The 15,570-nt window shown below is 56.4% G+C and overlaps 1 protein-coding gene across 1 annotated transcript; it reads right to left on the bottom strand.

Moving 5' to 3' along the window:
- Positions 1 to 8,181: 8,181 nt before the first annotated feature.
- Positions 8,182 to 10,225, bottom strand: LOC129514506 (voltage-dependent L-type calcium channel subunit beta-4-like). The gene is made up of 3 exons (XM_055333125.1): positions 10,109 to 10,225; positions 9,710 to 9,829; positions 8,182 to 8,364 (listed from the first exon to the last, which is right to left on the bottom strand). The coding sequence occupies exons 1-3, from the start codon at positions 10,223 to 10,225 to the stop codon at positions 8,182 to 8,184; spliced, it is 420 nt and encodes a 139-aa protein (XP_055189100.1).
- Positions 10,226 to 15,570: the final 5,345 nt, after the last annotated feature.

Below are 15,570 nucleotides of genomic sequence, written 5' to 3'. Positions count from 1 at the left end.
GGAGCAGGAAGAGAGATAAACAGTCAAGAGTAGGAATAAGATAAATTAATAGTTAATAATATTATAGGCATGTGATATACTAAAAAAAGATTGATAATTAAAAGTGGGGCAGGGGCACCTGAGTGGATCAGTCAGTTAAGCATCCCTTGTTCCCAGCTCAGGTCTTGATCTTAGGGTTGTGAGTTCAAGCCCTGTTTTTGGTTCCATGCTGGGCATGGAGCCTACTTGAAAAAAATTTAAAGATTAAAAATTAAAATAAAAAAAATGGGGCTAACTGTGCTTTTGGGATGTCTCATCACTGTTTACGGAGCTCCCGATAAGACGAAGGCAAAAGGGCCCCCAAAGAACGGAGGAGTTTCTGAAGCAGAAAAGGATCCGGCAGAAAAAGGAAGTTGAGGGAGGTGGGCGGGGGGACAGGGGGACTGGGGGACGGGCACCTGATGGGACGAGCGCTGGGTGTGAGGCTGTATGTTGGCAAATCGAATTTAAATCCAAAAATTTTTTTCTAAAAAGGAAGTTGAGAGTCAAAAAGGAAGAACTGAGCCTATGTTGGGTCTTTCCAAAAAAAAAAAAAAAAAGATAACAGATATCAAATTCACGCTTTGGGGTAGGTTCCCAATACGTGCAGGCTCAGTGTGACCCTGGTTTCTCCTTTCCAGGGCTTGCATGTCTCCCCGGGACCTACAAATACCTACACTCTGAGGTTTTTGTGGCTGTGTCATTAGTTCGCTAGAGGGTGGTTCATCCCACGTTAGATGGTGTCTTCATCCCGCTGCAAGAGATGGCAGGTGCCCTGGGTACAGAAGGGGGTTTGCAGGCCTGTGGGGCACCAGTGTACCCCGCCCCCCACGCCACCTGAGAGAGGGTCTCTGAGAGCTAGCCAGGGAGGCCCAGCAGGTCAGGCCCAGCTCCCACCTGCACGGTGAGCGCGTGGAGGACGGCTTAATCTGCAGGGAGGCCTTGCCGGGGCCACAGAGCAGTGTCCGCTGCGGGTGCGCGTGGGTGCCAGCTGGCACCCGCTTCAGCACGCCGTGGGGTGCGTGCTCCCAGAGCCCCTTTGCGTCACTTCCAAAAACACCTCGTACACAGAGAAGCCCCCTGTACTCTGAGAGCGTGTATTTTTCACTGAATAAGCAAACTTGAAAACACCATCTTATTTCTCTACCCCCCCGCCCCCCCCAAAAAAATCCATTTATAGAAACGAAGGTGCCTTACCCTCCGTGAAAACGTCCCCTTTTCTGTTCTTGCTGAATCCGTATGTTCTCCAGTCTGAGCGGACTTGGGATGAAGCCAATCTCGCACCCCTCTTTCACCAGCCTTCCTATCCACCAATCATTGTTATATTTCTGGAATGCAGACGTAGAACTGCTATCAGTAGTAATTCGCTTACCTTCACGTTGCATTCATTAGTTTCCGAGGAGATGAACCGGACGCTGAGTCTGTCCTACCACACCCCGCGATAACCGTGCTCCTGTGGTGTCGCACCCGGTTAGAGGTACCCCTGCATCTGCACGCTAAAGCTAAAGTCTGCAAACCGAAGGCCCCAGAGAGCAAATAATCTAGGCTTTGCAGGCCACGCGGTCTCTGTCGCCACTATTTAAACCCGCTGTTGTCCCGCGTAAGCGGCCACAGACGGCGCGTACACCATGCTTCAGCTCGCTTTCCTTTCTACAAGAGACGGCAGGCTAGACCCGGCCGCAGGCCACGGTTTGTCCATCTCTGGGCTGCAGGTGGGGCCCGACCTCTGGATTCCTTTGGTCCTTGTCAAGCAGCCCCAGCCGATGACCAAAGAGTAGATTCTACAGTAATGACTAGGAATCAGCATAACTGGAAGCCTGGAGAGCAAGGCGGACAAATCCGTTCCGCTGTCACTACCTGTCAAAAGCCCTCAGCTAAAGGCTCCGGGACACTGTCTGTCATCTGTTCTCATTGGAGAACTGTGGTCTTCCAGCTTTACTAGTTAAGATCCACCTCCCTGCCCAATGAACACGAAGCCTACTCTTACAGAGTAGAGCTTACGCGTTGCTGCAAATGCATGCAATGTTTGAAACGATCTTCAATAGCCTCAAGTCCAATAGCGACACCAGGATTTCCATCCACATGAAGTTCTGCGACACAAAAAATCAGAAAATAAAGCCAAGCGAAGGCTTGAGCCAGCCTGGGCGTAAGACTCGGTGAACACGACCCTATTCAGGGGGTGAACGAAACCGTCTTTGCAATTACACATTTACTGGAGCCTAGCTCCGAGGCCATGTTTATTTTTTTATTTTTATTATTTCTTAAAGATTTTATTTATTTATTCATGAAAGACAAAAAGAGAGGCAGAGACAGAAGCAGGCTCCATGCAGGGAGCCCGACACGGGACGCGATCCCGGGTCTCCAGGATCACGTCCTGGGCTGAAGGCAGGCGCTAAACCGCTGAGCCACCCAGGGACCCCCCGAGGCCGCGTTTAATGCAGGCCACCTGCCTCAAGGGACGGTGTCCGGTAGGTGAAGGTTAGGAAGCAGGTGCCAGCCCTATGGTTTTCGTCCTCCACAGGTGATTCCAATAACTTTGTCTTCATCTGTATCAGGCGAGGTAACGCTCTTCCTCTTGGATCCAAAAAGTATCCGCGTTTCCCAAAATGAAAACCTCTACGTCGTGGACTTTGCTTAGCTCAGACAAAGCGAGATTCATACGCACAGGACGCAGATACACTGAGAGGGAGGGGCGGATGGTTTCCTGAAGTCGTTGCCGCATGAAACTCTGCAGAGCTTTGAGCAATCCTCAGCAATAGCCTCACACTCAAAAAAGCAGAACCAAAGTGGCTTCGGGATGTGGCCTTTATGAGGGACGCAGCCCCTACCCGGGGCGTGCAGGGTGTGCACTGTGACTACAATTGAGAAATTTGATGTGACCTAATATAAAATCTTGAACAGCCAAAGTCTTGGTTTTTCCTGTCTTCCCATCTCATATTTCAGGGTAACAGGCCTGAAATAACGGGCCCGTTTGTTCTGGAATTAACAAAAGGCAAGGGGACCCCACCTTAGAACCTAGGGTGGTGGGTCTGGAGTGTAAGTGTTCTTGCGGTGGGGACAGAGCAGGCCACGGGGCAGTAAGTTCCTTCCTGAACGGCGAGCAGGCCCCCGGGAACAGGACCGCGCTACGTGGCACCCGGGCGCCCTCGAAGGGCCTCCGGGGATGGTGGACGGCAGCCTCCCAATCTGCTCTAGTTTCATTCTAGGAAGCGGCTAACGCTCAGTGAGACTCTGGCTCAGGGGCAATAAGGGTCTTTGAGCTTCCCGGCAGGAGGCCGCCTCCAACGGTCAAGAGCTTGCACACTCGGCAGTTGGCGTACGTGATCCATGGAGCTGTGGCTTCTCTGTGCGCGTAGGCCTCTCCCGGCTGAGGAAGGTCATGGCAGAGCACGGCGGGGGTGGGGGCGCTTAGAGGACAGGGGACCCGAGGGCCTTCACCTGTGCTCCAGAAATGTGTTAGTTTGCGCTGATGTGCTGGGGCGCGGGGCCCGGGTCTGGAAGGTCGCCTTGGCACTGCTCCAGTCCTTCTTGCTTCCATTTCCCGAACACGATTAGCCCTTTCTTACTGGATATTATCTGAAAACACGTGGTTCTGATCCACGTGGATCCGCAGCCCACCACCCTACGTCGGGCTGCCCGCCTGAACGGAAGGTCACTCACTGATCCAGGAACCTATAAATCGCAAAGCAACCAACCGGGCCAACGGAGACCCCAGAGGGAGCGAAGGCGAGCAACGACCCGGCGAGGCTGGGATGTGGCTGCGCATGCGTCCCGTGCGCGAGGCCTTCGCTCACCTTTCGAAGCTCTGCGTCTCCCTGGAAACAGCAGGTGCCGGCCGTCGAGGAGTACAGTTTGGTCATTTTTGACGGACACGGTGGGACAATCAACGTGACCGTTCAGACGTGGGGCCACGTGTTTCAGGCTCAGGGGCCTTGTCTACTCGGCAGACGTGGACAACCCCGCCTCACACACGTCTGAAGATGCGGAGGCTGTGGAGTGGACGCTTCTGGGTCCTGGGTCCTGGGTCCTGGGGCAGCAAGGCTGTGATGTGGCATGCCAGGAAGACCAGGGGCTCTGGTAGGGGCCCAGCGGGGCTGCTGGGCACCCAGTACCCACCAACGTCTCCATCCACAAGGGCCTCCGACCATCTATCTTCCCTAGATCCTATCCCTAGGCATGTCCTTAAGGGCCTGGTTTGGGGTGCTTTCAGGGCTTCTGGGGGGCTGCACTGTCACACATGCCATGTCTGCCGCAGCTGCCTGCTAGCGAGGCTCTGAGCAGGGCGTCTGTGCCCGTCCTCTCCCTCGGGTCACAGCAAGTGAGGAGTCGCCCTCCCATCACAAATGCGCCCCCAGCCGGGGCCGGGATCCCACCCTTCGTGCCTACTCAAACCCTGCACCCCCTCACCGAGCTTTCCTTCCCTGTCCACCTCTCTGCCGCCGTTGGTTAATGTCAAGCCGGTGCACGTGCTCCAGGAGCCCCCATCTCGGAAGGGAACCTCTGACTCCATCGTCTGGAGGCTAGACTGGCCCGCGTCCTCTCCCTCGAGAGCAGGCTCTGCGCTTGCCAGAAGCGCCTCCTGACCAGCCCTTCTCTCCTCATCCTCCTTCGTTCGGCTTCCAGACAACCGTCCCGATGACTCCCACGCTGCTGACCCCCAGATGCCAGCCCAGCGTCCGTTCCCCACTCCTCACTCGCCACGGCTGGTGGCTTCCTCCTCGGGAACACTCTCCTCCCCTGCTGCCCATGCATTACTCCGCCCTGGTTTTCCCCACGTATCTCAGGCTCCTCCTGCTCTGCTTCCTTGTCTGTGAGGTCATTCACATGGACCACCTGTGCAGGACCCAATCCCTTCAGATTTGCCGTCAGGCTGCGTTCTCTCCTCCCTGTCCTCCCTGTCCTCCCGCTCCTCCCACTCCTCCCTCTCTAGGGGACTTGGATCATTGTCACAGCTCTAAATGCCACACGTCAACTAATGACCTGAACTGACATCTTTGGCCCAACCTTTTCCCCAAGTTCCAGATTCGTATGTCGAGCTTCCACTTGACATGTCCTTTGAGATGTCCTCTCCCCAGCGGGCCCCTCCGTCCCCACCTCAGGTGTCTGCATCCCGGTTGCTCAGTTCACAAACCTCGACCTCCTTGACCACGCACACATTCTCCCGCAGCCTTAGGCTCATCTCCTGCTCCATCACCAGTTCTCCTCGCCGAATGCTGGCCACACACCTCCGGCCTCCAATCTGTCTACCTCTTTCCCTCTCGCTGCTGCCACGTGGGCTCAATGCCACGGTCTCTCACCGAGAATGGTGCTAACAGTCTCCCTGGCTCCATACTTACCCGCCCTACCCAACCCCCCCCATCCATCGCGCATCGTCTCTACGATAATCAGAACAGCTTTTAAAAAAAATAATAAATTCATCCCACTCCTTTGTTTTTAAAGTCTTCGGTGGCTTCTTACCACAAATAGAATAAAATGTCTCATCATCACTGGAAGGTCCTCCTCGACCTGTGCCCTGCTCACGTCTACAGCTGTCTCCTGCTAGTAAGTCCCTGGCCCACTGCCTTACAGCCGCGCGGGGTCTCCTTCTGCCAAAGTGCCTTTGCACATGGTGCCTCCTCTCCCTAGAAGGCTCCTCTTGCTCTCCTTGAGGTTGGCTCCTCTTCGGCTGTCAGGTCACATCCTCCAAAAGGCCTTCTCTGGTCACCCCCGTATTTAACAGGATATGTGACGTTCTCATCCCCCTACTTCAAATTTTTGAGCATCTGCTTAATTTCCCCTCCCCCCAAAGCATTCACAGTTTGGAATCATTTATTTATGATCTGTCTCCCCACTGGATTGACGTCCACGAGGGACTGGAATCTGTCTGCTTTGCTGACAACTCCTGCCAGGGCCGGGCACAGGCTAAAGGCTCAAGAACGAGACCTTGAATGAGAACCAGAGCAAAGGAACAGTGTAGACAAAGCCCCAGCCAAATCACACAGCCATGGCGCAGACACTCAGAGGTCGGACCTGCTTGCTACCAAAGCGTTAGAACTCTGTACGTCTCAGTGTCACTAGCGCCATCGTAGAATGCAGAGCTTCAAAGACAACGATTTTCAGAGCAGTCATACATTCACCGCGTGCAGCTCGTTTAGGACCGGCGGGCGGGGTGGCAGGTGCAGGTGTCCCAGGGACGTGGACTGATCGCCGTATGTCGATCACATGCCTCAGGTGTCCCTTCACTGTCCCCCTCTCTTTTTCCTAAAACCGGTTTCCATCGCCTCCGTCCTCGCAGAGCCACCAGCAAGTAGGGACGCTGTCCGCCCTCTGCCGTCCCGCCGTCCGCCCCCGGCCCCGTCGGGAAGACCCAGGCAGAACAAGGCAGGAGGACTGTGCCCCTCCTCGGCCTCATTCTTCAGCCTGCCTCCCAGACGCTGTCCCTCCCCTCTCTGCAGGCACCTCACGCAATCAGCGGTGGTTTCTCCCTCCAACGTGTCTCCCTGGGCTCAACGTCTCCATGTAGCTAACAGGCTGAAATCCTTCCTACCTTAAAAAAATAAGACGCAAATAAAAATTTAAAGACACTCTCTCGATTCTATAACTGACCTTTTTTTTTTTCTTTTTCTGGCTACGATGCACTCTCCTTTTCAACTCAAAGCTTTTAGGAAGAGCAAACCGCCCTTCCTGTCCTCTGGCCCCCAGATTATGTGGGTAAAGGCCCATCGGGACTTCACGAGGCTCTCACGCCCCGGACACGCTCCTAAAGCCTAAGTCCTGCGCACACGCTCCCTGCAACAAGGCATCCCTCTAACTTCCTTATTCTACCCCCGCGCCCCCTCCGTCCGAGTCCGAGCACACCCTCCCTTCTTTATTTGGAAAACCCACAGGGCCCTCTGCCCTCCGAGGGAGCTCCACAGCTGGCCTTTCTCCATCATCCTATTTCACTGCCTCCACCCTTGCTGCCCGTGTGCAATCTCCCAGCCCCGTCTGGGCGCCCTTTGCTGCCCTCCCGCCTCGGCAACCCCCCTGGGCCCCTGCTATGCTAATACCAGGGCGGCTGCACCTGCCCACACGTAAAACCCCTCCCTAGCCCACTGCCGGCTGATGAGGCCCAGGCTCGTTCGCAGGCCGCCCTCCGCGCCCTGGCCCGTCCCCTGTGCAGCTCCCTCCCCCTCGCACTGCCCTCCAGCCCGGCCTGGTGCCGCCCCTGCGGCTGCCCAGCCTGAACCCCCCCAGGCCCGGCCCTTCCCAGAGCTCCCCGGCCCCTGATCCTCCTCCCCCAGGCCAGGTGGTTCCCCAATACCCGTGCCTTTTTACTATGATGGAATTTATCACCCTGAGCAGACACCAGGCACCTGCCAGTCTCTTCCACCAGACTCGGAGCCCCCGAGACCCGTGGGAACCGTGTGCCGTCATCTCTGATCTCGCAGCGCCCGGCACCACGTCCGAGATGAAGTAGGATTTCTTTTTTTTTTTTTTTTTTTTTTTTTTTTTAATATTTTTTTATTTTATTTATTTATGATAGTCACAGAGAGAGAGAGAGAGAGAGGCAGAGACACAGGCAGAGGGAGAAGCAGGCTCCATGATGCACCGGGAGCCCGACGTGGGATTCGATCCCGGGTCTCCAGGATCGCGCCCTGGGCCAAAGGCAGGCGCCAAACCGCTGCGCCACCCAGGGATCCCTGAAGTAGGATTTCTAAATGAACATTTTTGAGGCCATGATCCCACCTCTCGGGCTGCAAGGCCTCAAGTCCTCCCCGTGCTGCTCACTCCCTTAAGTTTCCTGGTTCCCGAAGTCCTCTGCCCTCTTCTTGACTTTAACACTTCAATTGTTATGCTTCCATGTTGGTTCCAAGGTCAAGGTCCGCAGGTTATGGCACAGACGTCTATAGCTACAATATCCCCTGTGAACGGTCCCTCAGGGGTAGGCGCCAGGCCACCAAATTCTGATTTCCCTAAGTTGGGTCCCTAGGTCTGTGCGGGCACACAAGGGATTGAAAGGTGACCAGGGGACCACGGATCTGTCCTAAACCCCTCCTATGACGATGGTGATCCAATGTGACCATGCAAGCGACGCTCTTGGTCCCCTAAACCTCACTGACAACGAATGGATCTGGAAAGCCCCGAAATTAAGTGAGGTGACCCAGCGGCAGCTGCCCCGGGCTCCGCTCGGCTGCGTTTGGCTCAGAGCCGGCTCTGGCCCTCGCCTCCTGGAGCTCGGGGGACGCAGAGTCCCACGTTTACCTCTTTAATGTGGAGAAAGTCCTTGGCATCAAAGGAAATGGCTGTGCTCGGGACGGGCACATCCTCATCCAACGCGCCGCAGTAGCTCACGTTCGTCTTCACAGCGAATGCCACGGGCTTGGACTGGGGACAGAAGCAGGGTGTGAGGATGGGGCAGGAAGGGGAGCCACTCCACATCCCTGGCAGCCTGGACAAATCCCCCGTGAGGACTCGAAAAGGGATTCCTCGCCATCAGCCCGACCGCCTTCCCCGCCCTGCGCTACCCGCCAGGCGCCCCCCACCGAGGACATGCCCTAAAGTCCTGGGGGGCGATGGGAGGACGGGGGTGGGGGGGCTCTCTTCTTGGCCCTCCACTCCTAAAACTGATTTTTGTCACTTTAAAGGGTGATAGATGCCCCGTGGGACACAGGAAATGTGTGCTAGGCCTTAAATTAAAAGGAGGTGGGAGTAAAATCAATTTTAAAAAAATTTTTTTGAAGTAGCCTCAGGTCTGTAAACCCCTGTGGAATCCCCCTTAGTGGAATGATCGCCTTGTCCTGCCCGGAAACAGGAAGGCCAGTCAGGGGTAGACAGAAGGCCCGGCGTCCCCTCCAAGCCAGCGGGAGCTGGTTCTGAAGCCTCCTAGGCCAAGCCCCACCCCGCAGAGGCTCCCGGCGGACGCAGCCCCTCGGCTGAGGGTCCCTGCAAAAGCCACTAGATGGCCTGCGAGGAAGCGGACCCGAGCCATGGCCACAAGGGAGGGTTGCAGGTTCCTGGGATCCCGGGCCCCTGCCCGGCCAGCCCCGCACCCCTCCGGCCAAGCCAGTGGACAGACGGGCCCCGGCAGATGCCCTGGACGGCGTCGCCCTCCTCCCATGGCTCTCAGAGAGCGTTTACTGTAAAAACAGAAGAAAGGAAGGGATTCGGATTATTTGAGCCTCCGTTTTTCCTCCAGAGGTCAGGCTGCATCAATGCACCCTGGACGCGTGTCACCGGGGGCAAGGGTGACCAAGCGGGCCACAGCCTCAGTCTCATTTTGCATAAAATCTGATGCAAAATGACATCAGACAGAGGGAGTCCAGGCTAAAAAAAATAAATAAAAATAAATAAATAATAAATAAATAAATAAATAAATAAATAAATAAATAAATAATAAAAAAAACAGCTTGGAAGGAACAGAACGGGGATCCCGGGTGACTCCTCTCAGATCCAGAGCAGGAGCTTGCCCCGTTGCCTCCCGCAGGCACAGAGATGCGGGGGCCGTGCCCTCTGCGCAGGCGAGGCCTAGGGGCTGTGGCTGCCCATGGACAAGCTCTGCACCCACGGGGGGATGGGTGCAGTGGGCAGCGGCGCCGGAGGACACAGGTGCGGGGCCCAGGCCTCCGTGGGGGCCCAGCCGCTTGGCCCGAGCCTGGCCAACAGGTGCAGGAGGGGCCGGGGCGGCACCTGCGGGCACTGCGCTGTGGAGCTAGCGAGGCTGGACAATCACCTTGGCTCTCTCCAGCTGGATGGCGGCCTGCTGCTCCCTCTCCTGCCGAATCGCCTCCCGGTCCTCTTCCAGAGACACATCGGAGTCGGACGGCCTGCTGGTGTAGGAATCCGCTGAGCCCTGCAAGGGAACACCCAGAGCCATTTACACCAAGGGCCGCGGCCTCCCCGTCGCGCGGCTCTCCCCTGCCGTCAGGCTCCGGGCACACGCTCGCCGCGGCCGCGGGTGCATGGTCACACCAATGCCCCAGGCCTCCCAGGGACCTGGGAGGTGGCAGGGCCACCGATCAAGGGCCAGGAGCTGAGCGGCAGTGAACACGGCGCTGACTGCGTGCCCAGGTCTTGAGGTTCCGGGCCCCCCCGCACGTTCAGCCGTAGTCCCGGTCTCCCGCTCACGTACGCAGGAGGGAACAAGGCCCTCAGCCCACGAGACGTCGGTTGTGCCCACAGCTTGGGCTACAGAGGACGGCTCTACCCAAGATGTCCACACGGCAATGCGGAGCCCTGCGGCCGTCATCGCGTCCCCCAAGCCGCTGTTCACACTGTTGAACCCACTGTGACAACCTCAGGCCCTGGGGGGCTCGGAAGGCGGTGGCGTGTCTGACTCATGGTCTCAGCTCGGCCATTTTCTCAGGGTTGTGAGCTCCGTGCCGGGCGTGGAGCTGCTTAGAGTGTCCCCCCCCGTCCCTCGCAGCCCCCCAACACAGCAAGCTCCAGTCATCGTCCCACGGGAGTCACACCCGGTCCCCGCGGCCACCATGCGTGAGCCTTCGGGATGAACACAAGGCTGTCCTCGATGGCAGCACACAGCCAGAGACACTACCTGAACCACCCCGGGGTCCAGCCTCACGGACGTGGCCAGGGTGCCGGGGCCGCCCAGCGTCACTCACTGCTCACGGCACAAGAGGACATGAAAACTACAGCAGCTACTTAAAAAGTCAAGAAAAAAAAATCCTTTAGGTTTGCCTCCCGGTTGCTAAGGAAACGTCGCCCTTGCCGTCCTTACGCTGCCATTACAGGTTGGTGTCTGCACAGATGACGACACTCGCACGGCACAGCTCTCGACAGACCCACTGTACTCGGTGGGTTCCAGAAATGCGCACAGATTCTGGAAAGCGGAGATGTCCACGTAGCTGAGAATTTGCTACCCGCTGCAAACACCGAAGCGCCCTAGGCATGGTGGCCGCTGAAACGGATCCTTTCAAGCTTCTCCTAAACTGGGAAATGTCGGGCTTAGCACAGATTTTCCCGGCGCCCGAGGTCAGCGACCCCTGCTTAGAGGTCTCATCAGAATGCCCGACAGAGGCTGGTTCTGGATCCTGCCTCTGCAACTCACTCTGGAAAACCGCGCGGGCCGCCCTGGCCACTCCAGGCTCCGCCGCTCCCTGCGCACAAGCAGACGCCGCTTACTTGGAAGACGCGAACGGAGTAAGATGTGACGAGCAGCTAACCCCCCCGCACCGCAGGGCCAGCACACAGCTCGCTGCCTTGCACGCCTCACCCCTGAAGCCCTGGAACAGTGCGGAAGCCATGGGCCGACTGGGCAGAGCCCTCCACCGAGCTGCTCTCATGCTCCAACACCTCCTCCAGGATGCAGCATGTGGCAAGCGCATCCTAAACAGCCATTCTCTTCCTCGTCTCCTAGTCCTGACACACCTACGCTGGGTTAAAGAAAATCAACAGATGCTAATCATTTTTTCAACTCATTTATAATATACATGCACAATAGCCCATCTCGAAAAGTCTCCATTTTTCTTGACATATCTGTTGCCAAAAAAACCCAATGCTTCCCCCCAATGCTTTACTGCGATGTAATTGGTGTAGGACATCGTGTAAGTTCCAGGTGTATGATTTGTTGAGACGATGCATTTATAAGTTGCAAAATGATCACAACTGTGGTAACTGCAATGTGTCCAAACCCAGGCCCTTGATGTGGTGCTTTTGGGGCACATGGGGGGTACAGGGGGTGAGCATCTGCCTTCAGCTCAGGGCGTGACCCTGGGGCCTGGGATTGAGTCCCACATCAGGCCCCCTGCATGGAGCCTGCTTCTCCCTCTGCCTGTGTCTCTGCTTCTCTCTCTGTGTCTCTCATGAATAAATAAAATAATTCAAAAAAAAGGAAAAGAAAAGAAAGTGCCCTTTATAGGGTAAATGTATTTGTCAAGCAAATCATAACCAAATTCCTCTGTGCAGAAGTGCTCGGGGAAAATCTGGATGTACAAGATGGATCGGAACAGGGCGACCGACTATTCTGGAGACCCCTCATTGCTAGAAAAAAAAAAAAGCTACCTTGAAGTCCTTTAAATGGGTTCTCTTGGAACACATCTTTTGTCCAAATTTAGGTGTACCTGCAGAAAATCCAGAGTAAGAGAGAAAGAAAACAATGTTTCTAAAATGCTACATATGAGAACCGGTCGGAGCTAGCTGGAGGTGCCGCCCCACTGACAGGTGGCACGTGCCGTCCATCATTTTAAGCTCCTGGACTGGCTGCGTGACGATGCCTGGGCCACCACGGGATTGTGCTGCGCGGAGTCAGGAAGGAGGCACCTGCCGCGTGCTGAGACCGTGTGCTGGGGAGGCCAGTGGCCGCAGCCCAGGAGCGGGCAGGCTGCCTGCTGGAGCCACGAGCAGGCGACCGCGACAGGCCGCCGGGGACACGGGGCACGGCTCACCCCCAAACCACCGTGACAACTCCTCATCCCAGCGTCCCCTCACCTCCAAGCACGCAGGAGGCGACTCAAAGGGCTCCTGCAAATGAACTTGATTTTGAAATGGGAACAAGACTGTGAAAATTTCAAAATTACGTAATGAGCTCTACTATTGCCAAATGTGTGAAAGCAGAAGCTTCTGTTTACTTCCCTGTTTCTAAGAATATTGGTAGAGGGAAAGCTAAAGCACCAGGATATTCGATATTCATTTTCATAATCACGGCATTACATCATTTCCACATTTACTCTGGTTTTTCTCCTCCCTCTCTTCCCCCTCCTCCCTCTTCGTCTCATCCTTCTCCCCCTCCACCTCCTCCTTCTTCTCCTCCCCCTCTTCCTCCCCCCTCCTCCCCCTCTTCCTTCTCCCTCTCCTCCTTTTCCCCTTCCTCCTCTTCCTCCTTCTCCTCCCCCTCCTCCCCCCCTCCTCTCCTCCTCCTCCTTCTTCTCCTCCCCCTCCTCCTCCCCCGTCCTCTTCCCCCTCCTCCTCTTCTTCCCCCTCTTCCTCCTCCTCCTCCTCCTCTGTCCCCTTCTCCTCCAAGTCCTTCTCCCCCTCCTCCTTCCTCTCCTCCTCCTCCCCCTCCTCCTTCTCCCCTCCTCCTCCTTCTCCCCCTCCCCCTCCTCCCTCTCCTCCTCCCCCCTCCTCCCCCTCCTCCCCCTCCCCCTCCCCCTCCTCCCCCTCTCCCTCCTCCCCTCCCCTCCTCCCCTTCCCCTCCTCCCCTTCCTCCCCTTCCCCATCCTCCCCCTCCCTCTTCTCCTCCTCCCTCTTCTTCTCATCCTTCTCCCCCTCCTCCTCCTTCTCCTCCTCCTCCCCCTCCTCCCCCCCTCCTCCTCCTCCCCATCCTTTTCCCCTTCCTCCTCCTCCCCATCCTTTTCCCCTTCCTCCTCCCCTCCTCCTCTTCCCCCTCCTCCTCCTCCTCCTCTTCCCCCTCCTCCTCCTCCCCGTCTTCCTCCTCCTCCTCCCCCTCCTCCTCCCCCACCTCCCTCCCCTCCTCCTCCTCCCCATCCTTTTCCCCTTCCCCCTCCTCCTTCTCCTCTCCTCCTCCTCCCCATCCTCTTCCCCCTCCTCCTCCTCTTCCCCCTCCTACTCCCCCTCCTCCTCTTCCGCCTCCTCCCCCTCCTGCTCCTCCCCCTCCCTCTCCTCTTCCCCCCTCCCATCCTCCTCCCCTTCCTCCCTCTCCCCATCCTCCTCCTCCCTCTTCTCCTCCCCCCCCTCCTCTTTTCAATGCCATCTACCTTTCTTTGAATAGGGAAGTCACCGCTGCTGTGCCTCAGGGTCCTAGGGAAAACAGAGGTCCACCATCAAGAGCCCAAATTCGGCCTGTGGACGAGTTCCGCTGGCTTGGCACAGCAGTGGTTTCTTGTTTCTATTTATTTGTTTGGTTTTGTTTCAACCGCGTGAAAGAGGGGCCAGACGTAGCCCAGGAGAAAGATGGAGAAGAAAACAGGAAGCCCCTGGGTTATGTACCAAGGCTCAGAGAGAAGAACCGCAAGAGCCACAGAGCGGCAAGAGGAGACGACCACCGGGTCCAGACCAGAGGAAGGCTCTGGAAGGGGAGGGGCTGCCGCGGGCTCAGTACAACCGAGGGCTGTGGCGGGAGCTGGTTACACATTCCTGATCAGGTGCAGGGAACTGGCAAGATGGCGACACTGAGGACGCCACGAGGACATAGGTGCACACGTAAAGGTCACCTGCTCGGGCAAAGCTGGAAGATGTGGCCCCGTTAGCTTTCCATTTTCCAGAATTCCACTTCATAAAAATTGGCAAAGCGTGGGCTAGCCGGCCTACTGGGTGAGCTGAGCCTGCGCAAAAGGCACAGAGAAGCCAGCCCGGGGGTTCCCACGCAGACCTGGGACAAACCAGAGCTTGGGGCGCCAACGAGCCAACGACCTCAGGAGCGAACGGAAGCAGGTCTCTCCTTCAAGATGCTGCTGTAGGTGGACACGTGCACATGCGCACGTGCGTGGACATGCATGGACACCATTTAGAGGCCGTAACATAATGCATAGTAGCGAACGCCCAAGAAACGGGCTCCCGGGTGGCTGCGTCCGGGTGTCGGCTCAGGTCATGGCCTGGGGTCCTGAGCGCCCACCCTGCACCCGGCTCTGTGCTCACCAGGGAGTCTGCTTGAGGGTCCTCTCCACCCCCTCCGCCCCGCCGTTGCCCTTCTCCCCTGCTCATTCTCTCTCTAAAATAAATCTTGGAAAAAAAAAAAAGAAAGAAAGAAATGCCTATCTTTCCATTAACATAAGGCTCAGACTCTTTCTCTGCCTTTTTTTCAATATTGAAAACAGATTCATGCCTTTTCACGAATCTCAAGCACCAAATACAAAACAGTGATAGAAACACTGGAGCATCAGTTTACTGTTGTTGTGGAGGAAGGAAAGTGGCCTCAAGTCAAATAACGGAAGGGCCCCCCATTCCCAGAGAGGGGGCCTGGCGCCGGGGAGGAGGCACCCACGGGCTGCACTTGACGCCCTTGCCGGGTCCTACCGGCCACACATCTTGGGCAACAGATTCAACGTTCTGAGTGTCCACGTCCTCCCCCGCGGACGAGGATGATGATACACACCCTGGCGCGTCTCCTGTGCTTGGGTGGAGAGGGAACGCCCCTCCTTCTGCCACCATTAGGGAGATTCATGAAATGCCAGCAACTAATCTTTGACTCACTCAAGCTCTGCACCTTGTCGGCAGTACAGCTTTGGCTGCCCCGGGGTTTCAGGATCTACAGCTTGTTCTTTTATTCATTTATTATTTAAAAAAAAAAGTGTTACTGAGGCATGATTTATATTCACACATTTAAAATGTACGATTCAATGATTTTAAGATTTTATTGATTTATTCATGAGACACACAGAGAGAGGCAGAGACACAGGCAGTGGGAGAAGCAGGCTCCCTGCGGGGAGCCCGATGCGGGACCCCAGGATCACGCCCTGGGCCGAAGGCAGATGCTCAACCGTTGAGCCCCCCAGGCGTTCCCTAATTCAATGATTTTTAATAAGCTTCCAGAACATGGTCTATACCACAATCCAATATTAGAGCCTTTCCACCACCTTTGAAGAGTCCTGAGCTACCCGCAGCCCCTCCCGGACCCCCCCACCCCCCGTGAGACCCAGGCATCCGTCCACTCGTGGATCTTGTCCTTTCCACACTGGA

The sequence above is a fragment of the Nyctereutes procyonoides genome, unplaced genomic scaffold (genome assembly GCF_905146905.1).
Source record: "Nyctereutes procyonoides isolate TBG_1078 unplaced genomic scaffold, NYPRO_anot_genome, whole genome shotgun sequence".
Lineage (NCBI taxonomy): Eukaryota > Metazoa > Chordata > Mammalia > Carnivora > Canidae > Nyctereutes > Nyctereutes procyonoides.
This window is presented reverse-complemented; position numbering and strand designations above follow the sequence as displayed.

What these genes read in the sequence shown, in the direction of transcription:
- LOC129514506 (XM_055333125.1), bottom strand. Translation starts at nt 10,225, where the DNA reads ATGACGGCCGCAGGGCTCCGCATTGCCGTGTGGACATCTTGGGTAGAG. An exon ending in AGGGCCTTGTTCCCTCCTGC is followed by an intron (nt 9,830 to 10,108) that starts GTACGTGAGCGG and finishes GTTCCCTTGCAG; the next exon opens with GGCTCAGCGGATTCCTACAC. An exon ending in TCCAGCTGGAGAGAGCCAAG is followed by an intron (nt 8,365 to 9,709) that starts GTGATTGTCCAG and finishes TTCTGTCCCCAG; the next exon opens with TCCAAGCCCGTGGCATTCGC.